At 39.1% G+C, this 9,998-nt stretch overlaps 1 protein-coding gene across 1 annotated transcript; it reads left to right on the top strand.

Moving 5' to 3' along the window:
- Positions 1–1,216: 1,216 nt before the first annotated feature.
- LOC117271282 (sphingosine-1-phosphate phosphatase 1-like) lies at positions 1,217–8,177 on the top strand. The gene is made up of 3 exons (XM_033649433.2): positions 1,217–2,274; positions 6,493–6,582; positions 7,326–8,177. Exons 1-3 carry the CDS (start codon positions 1,585–1,587, stop codon positions 7,875–7,877), a joined length of 1,332 nt encoding a protein of 443 aa, XP_033505324.1. The 5' UTR covers positions 1,217–1,584; the 3' UTR covers positions 7,878–8,177.
- Positions 8,178–9,998: the final 1,821 nt, after the last annotated feature.

The following is a 9,998-nucleotide window of genomic DNA, read 5'->3' as shown; positions in this document are numbered from 1 at the left end:
ATCGCTGCTTTACATGCTACCAATTAAGTCACATCGTCAGAATTTAAACTACAACAAAGGAAGAACTCTAGTTTGGTTAACTAAAGCTACTTTGAAATAGTAGCAGACACTACTTTGTAAAAATGATGAAATACATGTGATACAAAGGTATAACAAATATTATTAAAAAAATCAACATGTTAATGGTATTTAATTGAGTTTATTGCAAAAGGTGGCCACATCTTCACAGGTCATACATATACAAAAAACTAAACAAAAACAAAACCATGATTCATGGGAAAGTCAGCCCTGGTTTTGTACACAAAGTCCATCAGTCAAACACCTTCCCTCCAGAAACTAGAGCACAAGCACAATGACTCAGTTATTTTTATATATATTATTATTTTATTTGCACACACATAAAACTGCATAAAATCCAAGTAGTAAAAAAGAATTTAAAAAAAAGAAGAAGAAATGTGTCAGGAGGGCTCAAAAAGCCACATGCTTATATAAACGGACCTCCCCCCAACTTAAAGGGAAAAACAGACAATGACAAAAAAGGGGAGAAAAGTAGACAAAATAACTAAATTAACATTATACAGGAAAATACAACAAAAGATAAATGACAACAGTAGGCACACTGAGCAGTCAGTGAAAAATGATCCAATAAAAAAAACAACAAGAAATACATAGAACACAGTGGAAAATAATTAAAAAGAAAAAGAAAGAAAGAAATAATTAGACATCATTAATTAAATGTATTGTTATTTTCCTAAGGATTAAAAGCTCTTGACAATATGATGTTCCTGACTCAGTTAGCCAGGTAGTGTCTAAAATAGCGTGCAACAATTTTGCTGAACATTTGTCAATAAATAGCAATAACCAATGCCTATGGCTAATTGTTGTTAAAGGGGGTCCGTTACAGTAGAGAAGCAACGGTAAAATAAAAAAACAACAACATTCCTTTCCTTTGATGGCCCAAAAGTGTTTGTGGTTTTAATAGTTAACTACACAAAAATTGCAACAAAAAACGTAATTTATCTACATGAATTATGATGCAAATATGAATGTAGTTAAATTACTAACAAGCTACAGTGAAATGTATTTATTTTTATTTTGAATTTAAAATATTTTTGATGTAATATTGGATTTTTAATAGATGTAGTTCCTCACAAGTCCAGCAGGGGTAGCACTTGGACATTTTGTATATTGACCGACTAACATTAAGTCCAGCGAAGAAGAAAACGAACTGTAGAAGAAGAGGAAGAGCGTGAAAACGAGAATAACGGCCTGACGCAGTTAGTTGGTGGCGGTATGAATTAGGATAAACCGTAGTTTAGAGTAATGGTTAACTGTAACGGACTTTGGATGCTGCCGTCTACACCGGTGTATAAGGTCTGTGTTTTGAATGTGGCTTCCAGGTAACCGCTAGTGTTGAAGAGGAGCCGCTCCGAGCTGTTAGCTAAATCACTGTTATTTTATCTCGTTAAGAGGAATGCAACGGCCACCGAGCGCCACTTCTCCTTAAGCCCACTCGATGAACATGAACTCCATTTTTACGGCGAAACAGTGTTGTGGATTTTAAGCTAGCAGTTATTTTACATCATGGCGACCGACTTTGTAAAGACTTTTGTACAGATGTGTAATTACCTCCAGGACCCGCGCCATGTAGCGAGGTTTCAAAATATTTGCGGCGTTAAAGGGACATTTCCGGTTAAACCGACGGATAGCGGAGAGTCGGAGCCGGACTGTCCCGGAGTGAGAAAGAGGGTGCAACAGGGGGGACAGAGCTCGGACGTTAGTGTTGTGAATGGAGCAGCCGGGGATGCGACCGCAGCGCAGGTTAACGGGATGCAGGGTGACAGTACCGCCAGGCCTGATGGTCCATCAGCTGCAGCTAATGTTGACCCAGACACAGTCAGAGCTAAACCCCTCCGGAGAAACTCCCTGACCGGGGATGTGGGTCAGGAGTTCCTGATCCACAACAAGTTTCTGTTCTACCTGTTCACGTTTGGGACTGAGCTTGGCAACGAGATGTTCTTCATCGTCTTCTTCCCCTTCCTCTTCTGGAACATCGACGCGCTGGTCAGCCGGAGACTCATCGTGGTCTGGGCCTGGAACCTGTTCGTGGGACAGTCCACCAAGGATATGATCCGCTGGTCCCGGCCTGCCTCCCCCCCTGTGGTGAAGGTGGAGGTCTTCTACAACTCCGAGTACAGCATGCCGTCCACACACGCCATGACAGGGACAGCCATACCCTTCTGTCTCTTCATGCTGACATATGGACGGTGGCAGGTGAGCCCCACACAGCCCAAAATGTCAAATATAGGTGAAAACAAAAAATTTAAATGTAGCAGCTGTAGACAGAAGACATGCAGTTTATGTAGGAATGTGCAGCTTGAGTCCAGCCAGGGCTGGATTGGTACAGGGTGAAGGGGTCAACTACCTCAGGGGCCCCAAGGGCTCCAGGTTAACTGTTTGACAAGTTGCTGTATTTTGATGAACTGTATAGTGATGGGTAATGGTTTGCTTTAGAGGTGAAATGATTGGTGAGTTAAATGGTTTGTCAGTTTACAGAAACCTTTGATAATAAATTACTCCTTTAGAGGAATACATTGACTCACAGAATGACCATTTGTTAATTAAATAGTCATGCCATATTTCCTTGAATTTGTGAAGCAAGCTTTGTTTTCCTTGCATGCCTCCAGAGAAAATAGGTAACAATAATTTATTGGTCAACCAGGGATCACGTTTGACAACAGCTAAACTATGTCAAAACATCTGTTTACAAACTCTTACACAACTTCTGCAGCATAATCCAAGTCTCATTTATTCACTCATATGCTCAGAACTTCCCAAACACATGCATTTTCACCATTATCAGACTCTGGCTTTGAAGAGAGCATTAATAAGCACTTTCACTTCAGTTTTAAGCATGTGTAGGAAGTGCTGAGCATATGACTGGATAAACGAGACTTGGATTATCCTGCAAAAGTTGTGGAAGAGTTTCTAAATGGATGTTATAATGATGTAGTTTTGCTGTTGTTAAACATGGTCCCCAATCAATAAATCAGTATGTTCACTGTTTTTCTTGCAGGAAAAACAAAGTTTTCTTCACAAACTATAGGTAATATGGCACGACTAACTCATATATAAATGCTCATTTTATGGGTGAAGTATTCCTTTTACTATTGTTTTAAAGCAAAAATATCCAGGATGCATCTTGATTATTTTTGGATAGAAATCACGTTGGTATGGCTTCTGCTTTTCTCTGTCTATTATGATATGGATCTAAATATGTTTGAGTTTTCTACATCTGAGAGGACAAAACAAGCAATTTAAATACGTCAACCTGGGATTTAAGAAAGGGTGTTGTTGTAACTATTCTGTAGTTGCAGCCCCAACTTACTTTTAAAGTACTGGAACACAATATAAACTACAGGATTTCCGTCAGGAAATGTTTCAGGCAAGGTGGTCAGCTACCCAGATTCTTGTTCATCTCATATCCCAACAAATTCGACTGCCTGAACAATAATCACACTTGTAAAACACATGGCCTTTCATGTGTGAGATAGCACTTATGCTTATTTTCCCTGAAGGTTTGTGTTTTATTTCCCTAAAATGTGAAAGTATTTCATTATGTTAGTGCCATGTTGGAAACCCATTTACCCATTATGTCCTGTTTTATGTCAAAGTGTAGTTTTGATACCTTTTTTTTTTTCAGTTAATGTTATGCTCACATAGATCATGTGTGTTCAATTACACAAAGTAACTAACGCATTGCACACCAGGGGAGCATTCCAGCTGATCTAATGGGTACTTAAATGCAACAGAATGTATACATTATGCAAAAAGAGTGGAAGGACCGGGGGATTAAGTAGGGCTCAGTGTGGAGCTGAAAATGTTATGGAAAACCAAGCTGCAGCCATATATATCTAAATTTACCAATATCTCAATGCTACGCCAATGTTATGCTCCTTCTTATCGCTACATCAGGCCTTGACCCATGGTATACTAACACGTTTTGATAATCCACAGATGAGGTGGCCAGATGCACCAAAGTCCCACATGTTCAAAGGCCCAGAGAGCGCAGTTTAAGATGTTGAGACAGTTGGAATCTCTATGTGTCTGTTTGTTCAGATAAAATCTAAGTAAATAAGACCAGGGTTCAAGAAGCACACATGGCACGTGCCCTGACCGAGTAGAATACAATAAGCTCCACATGACATTTTTCTCCAAAGCCCCCCCAGTGCTGAGGAGGGTCAGTGGGTCAGTCCGGCCAAAGGAACAAAAAAAGCACAGACTGCCTTTTAATCACATTTAATCTTTGTTGCACAGTCTCGTATGGAGACAACAAACATTCCTCTGTTTAAGCAGACCGTTAAAACATGACAGGGTGAGTCAGTGAAGCGCAGGTGAGGAGTGAAAAGAGGTAGCTTCGCATTTGAGATAAAGAAAGACTCTGAAGACTCCACTGTTTTACAATGCTATAGAGAGAGAGAAGGGACCAGTGATTGCATCAAAGTGAAAGTATCAAGTCTCAGCAAACATTTTGGTCTAAAGTAGCAGCAATTCAAATGAACAAGAAGACAGTCATGGATGAGAGGACACAATTGTTCCTGTGTCTTTTCAGGTTAAGATGGAGGACGGGGTTGGGAGGGTTGTTTCACCGCCTTTGAGCTCGGGGAGAAAAGAGTGTACTGTAGTTCAGTATCAGCCAGGTCAGAGAGCTCAAAGCCATGAAAGTTTTCCACCCACTGATAGGACTTATATGTTAATTCCATGACTAACTTGACAGCAGGCCAAAATAAAACTTGGCTGATGTCGGGTTTGTGTGCCCTCTGCACTCTCTGCTCTAAGATCACTTGTGAGGCATTAACCTCCATCCCAATCTTTCGAGTTGACGTCATCGATAACTTTAGTAACTTAAGTTATACTACCTAACCTTAACCGTAAGTGAAAGCCTCTATAGTTATGTATTGTGATGACTCACAATGCATTCCTGTCCTTTGTGTAATGTCATGTACTGTACATCCTGTGTTTCAAAATTCTTTAGTTATCTCTGTTAAAATCAGCTTGTCCCTGCATGCTGTGCACTGCATGTTTAATGTTAAAGAGATGAATTAATGTTATTTCTCAAAAGCTTTTTTTTAGTTTGACTTTTTAAGTGTAGATTGTAGAGCCCTTTTAAGGCGTCGCCACCAGGAAGGAAGAGCTAAGAACCTCATATGCCCTTTTTTGTTGTTGTACACCCGCACACAGGCTTTAAACTGAATGCAGGCAGTCTGGACTTAAAGGGACATCTCGCCCCAAATCAAAAATACATATTTCTCCTGTTACATGTAGTGCTGTTTATTGGTCCGGATTGTTCTAGTGTGAGTTGCTGAGTGTTGGAGTTATGGTGTTTCCAAGCGCAAAAACAAAAAAATACACTTTGGAGAATGAGGTAGTGGTGTGTTTGAGGAATGTCTTTATCATATGAAACTCAAGAAAAAATGCAGGTGCTCTTAAAGAAGAGGGTCAACACATGGGAAGAAAGGTGCCTGAAGTTCATTTTTTCTTCAAAAAAAAAAAAAAAAAAAAATCATTTATAAAACTCAACAGCAATGTCTCTTTCCAGAAATCATGACCCAGTTACTCAAGATAATCCACAGATCTTGTTGTGAGCATTTTCATGTAGAAGCAACTTTCAAACTACACCCACCAATCATATCACTGTGCAGAAGGAAGTGTGCATCTACTCAGGGACAAGAGCCTTGTGATACCACGTGATGTAAAGATTAATGGCGTCCTCCTAAGATAGCTAGCTCAGTGGTGCTAGGTTAGCTAGCAGTAGATGCACACATCCTTCTGCGCAGCGATACGGTTGGGGGGTGTAGTTCGGTAGGAAGAAAATAGTTCCTACATGAAACTGCTCACAACAAGGTCTGTGGATTATCTTGAGTAACCAGGTCATGATTTCTGGAAAGAGACATTGTTGTTGAGTTTTTCAAATTTATTTTTTGGCACTTTGAGCACCACAGTCTGAGTGCCATCTGGTTCCATTATATTCAAGAGAAAGCAGACATCTCTACGGCCGATATCTCCAACACCAAAACAATCTAAATAGATAAACAGCACTACAGGTAAGAGGGAAAATATGTACTTTTTATTTTGGGGTGAACTGTCCCTCTAATGGTGTTACAAGACTCATTTGTTAGCTGTGTTAGCGGTCAACCAGACTCAAATATCTCAACACCTATTGGATGGGTTGCCATGTCGTTTGCTCCAGACATTCATGTTTTCTTACAATGAACTGTGATCACTGTAATCAGCATGCTAATGTTAGCATTTAGCTTAAAGCACCACTAAGCACAGCCTCACAGAGCCGCTAGCAGGGATGAAGATCCTTGTTTGCATGAAATTGTTTCACAGATATCAGCTGAATGTCTTCTGTGGTTTTTCTAAAGCCAACTTTGTAACATCAGTGTTCATTTTCTTAATGTCATGTCTTTATGTCTCTCTCTCTCCTAGTACCCCTTCCTCTTTGGCTTTGGTGTGGCTCTCAGCTGGAGTATCCTGGTCTGTGTAAGCAGAGTCTACATGGGAATGCATTCTATTCTGGTACGTATATTAAATGAATAATCCCTCACTGAAATATGAATTAACCAGAGAATATAGAGTGAAGCTTCCCCACCTGAACACTTTACCTTGACTTACACCTATAGTTCAGCTCAGGATGGAAGCACTGGTGTCTTCCTCAGCTCTGTCTGTTCAAATCACCTGTGAATATTTTACATTTCTGTAGGTAGACAGATGATTTAATTTTTAACATATTTTAACATCACTGCACAACCTTAATATGCATGACATACGCTCATGCCCCATTTTACATGTTTAAAACAAACACATGACCTAGAGATTTATCATTTGTGGGACTATTATGCAACGCCAATAAAAAAAAAAAATCAAAGCCAGGAGATAAAGCTAGATTAGATTGGTCAGGCAGCTGACGTCAGTGGATATTGTTTGTGTTTATGTGTGTAACAACAGTAACACCTGTTTATCAGTCAGCTGCTCACCTGATTTTTATGTTCATTTGATGATGAAGAAACTGATGCTGAAAGAGCTTGGACTTTGTGTGCATTACATTAGTTTGTTGGCACTGATGTAAAGAATGCCGTAATGTATGTTGATTTTAACGTCTCGCGTTAGGTCTGCCATTAAAACACAATGAATCATAAATGAGCTTTAAAAGACTTCCAGTATATCAAGCAAGTGTCTTTAGAGTGCAGATATGAGTTAAACTTTTTAGCTTTCATGGCGTACACGCATGGTTTATAATGCTTTATGTCCCTGTGTTGCAGGAGGTAATCACTGGCTTCCTGTACAGCCTTCTTATTTTAGCGTTTTTCCAGCCAATTTTGGACAAGATCGACACCTTCTACATGACAGACCACTTTGCTCCACTCGTGATTATCGTGTCACACGTGAGTCTGGGACTTGTGGCTTTCTCCCTGGATTCCTGGAGCACCTCCCGGGGCGATACAGCTCAAGCTCTGGGCACCGGGGTGGGAGCTGCTATCGCTACCCATGTGAACTATCAGTTAGGGCTGCTGTTGGATCCACCACTGTCCTCACTTCCTCTAACTTTACCACCAATCAGCGTCGGCATGGTGTTTCGCTCCCTGTTGCGCTTTGTCATCGGAGTCGCCGTCATCCTGGTCACGAGAATGGTCATGAAAGCGGTGACCATTCCGTTCTTATGTCGACTGTTTGGGCTGCCTTCAGATGACGTAAGGCAGGCAAGGCAGCACATGAAAGTGGAGCTGCCTTACCGTTACATTGTCTACAGTGTTGTTGGTTTTAGTTGTGTCTGTGTGGTGCCTGTCCTCTTTAGGATTGTAAACCTTGCCTGAGTGTTGTGTGCAAACTGTCATATACTGCTGACACGTTCACCTACATGGTGAAGGCAAAGAGCACTTGGAAACATGCTGCTTGTCTTGACACAAGATAAAGTATCTGTTTGTGCACTACAGAAACTCATTTAAAGGATACATGTGGTGATATTCTGTAATTTTTTTTGTATTGTCATTACACCTTTGTGCCAAAGAGCCCCAGTGTTGTCCAGAAATATTTAAAACACGAGTGTATCAATCAAAAACATTTAAAAAAAAAAAAAACATAAAAAGAAACTATATATTTGTGACCCACTTTTAAAAAGTTATGTCCCAAGTAGGAACCAATCACCCCAGAGCCACAGACCGAAGGAAGGAGATGCACTACAGCAGTGGTTCTCAAGCTTTTTACACCCAGTACCACCTCAGAAAATATTAGGTTCTCCATGTACAAGCGCTATGACCAACATTAAATTACAGTAGCTCAGGCTTGCGGTATTCAGTAACCTACAGTTCACGCAGGAGGCAGGTTTATTCATTGATTACAGTGTTTTTAACACTTGGAACAACATCACTGTTCTTGTGCTGCTTTCAGATGCGTTTCACAAGTATTTAAACATTTGAACCTTGAGCAAATTGATGCGATTTCTTTCAAAAACATGGTGGAAAAGGCAATGAGCAACTCGGTAAAATATGTCTCAAAAATTGCAAGAAAAATAATAGAAATTTTTTAAAAATATGGAAAAATTATATTCATAATAATAATTATTATTACATTTTAAAGTTTTGTTACAGAATTATTATAGTTTTTAAGCACTCTTTCCAGGTAGTTTTCTTGTTTGTTTTTTCTTGTTTTGTTTGTTGTTTGTTTGTTTTGCTTGCTAATTTTTTGGGGCCATTTTTTCTTTTGCTGCTCATTGCCTTCTTCCCATGTTTTTTAAAGAAATCAAGCCAATTTACGCGGGTTTCAAAGTGTTAAACCAATTTGTTTTATCTCCGCTTAATGTCTTGGCCTCACAGTTTAGCTCGTAACTTGTCATGGACGTATGTGCGCTACGTTCATGAACGTGAAGAAATAGCAGGTTAACATCCAAACAAGAGTATTGCAGGAAAGGCAAAAGTTGTTTTCTCATAGGATCTCACAGTTTAAGTATTTTTGTTAAAATTGTAGTAATTTCATAGAATTATATATATTTCAATTAATTTATTAAATTCTTTTTTAAATATTTGGACATTCCTCCGCGTACCACTAGAGGGAGCTCAGTTCCACTAGTGGCACAAAGTGAGAGCCAATGCACTAAACCGTTGTTAGTTTTTGGCCTTTTTCTTGGGATATGTTGACAATAACAACAATACAGAACATCACCAGCCTTATCCTTTAAGATCCACCTGTGGTCGACACATTTAAGTGTTAACTGGAACTTTGCAAATACAAGATCTATCAGATGTACTGTAATGATGCTTGCATTCATTAACGAGGAATCTGTTGTACATTTCCATCATTGAGCGAAATATATAACAATATGTTATTGAAGTATTCCATGCTCTAAGAATAAACCAAACCATGAATCAGTCACGTGTGAAGTCACTTCACTTCTCATTTGTGGTCGTGCTGAAATCAAATCAGCCTGGAAGCAGTAAAATACTTTAAGTATTTAAGCTCACAGGTGTCTGAGTAGTTAGACGACCTCTATTTAAATCTGAAAGACTGGAAGAGCAGGTCTGTTGTATCATAAAGATTTTTCTACATTATCATATTCAGCGTTATATCAGCACCTCCTTTTTGTACATTTTTGTGCTTGTTTTAAAAACATTTGTGAAGCGCTCTGAATAATCATTTGAAAGCAAACAATTAAAATGAGATATTTTTGATAAAGATTTTGCCATCCTTACTAACTTGAGCTGAATTGTTAATCTAGGAAAAAAAAATCAAAAGGTATATTATTCATACTCGATTTCTAAGAATTACATTTAAGCGACATTTCAGCAGGATTTCCTTCAACATAAAAACACTGATCCAAGCACTTGTCTGAATGTTTTGATTGTTTATTTGCTGTTGTAACCTTACAATAATGGTTTGTTCTAACATTTTTGTCAGAATATTAACACCCCAGCATTTACAAGTATTCATGGGAAAATGTA

This window comes from Epinephelus lanceolatus, chromosome 13 (assembly GCF_041903045.1).
Source record: "Epinephelus lanceolatus isolate andai-2023 chromosome 13, ASM4190304v1, whole genome shotgun sequence".
Taxonomy (NCBI): domain Eukaryota; kingdom Metazoa; phylum Chordata; class Actinopteri; order Perciformes; family Serranidae; genus Epinephelus; species Epinephelus lanceolatus.
Note: the sequence above shows the minus strand (reverse complement) of the source record. Positions and strands in the feature narration are given on the sequence as shown.

What these genes read in the sequence shown, in the direction of transcription:
- LOC117271282 (XM_033649433.2), top strand. Translation starts at nt 1,585, where the DNA reads ATGGCGACCGACTTTGTAAAGACTTTTGTACAGATGTGTAATTACCTC. An exon ending in TGACATATGGACGGTGGCAG is followed by an intron (nt 2,275 to 6,492) that starts GTGAGCCCCACA and finishes TCTCTCTCCTAG; the next exon opens with TACCCCTTCCTCTTTGGCTT. An exon ending in TGGGAATGCATTCTATTCTG is followed by an intron (nt 6,583 to 7,325) that starts GTACGTATATTA and finishes CCTGTGTTGCAG; the next exon opens with GAGGTAATCACTGGCTTCCT.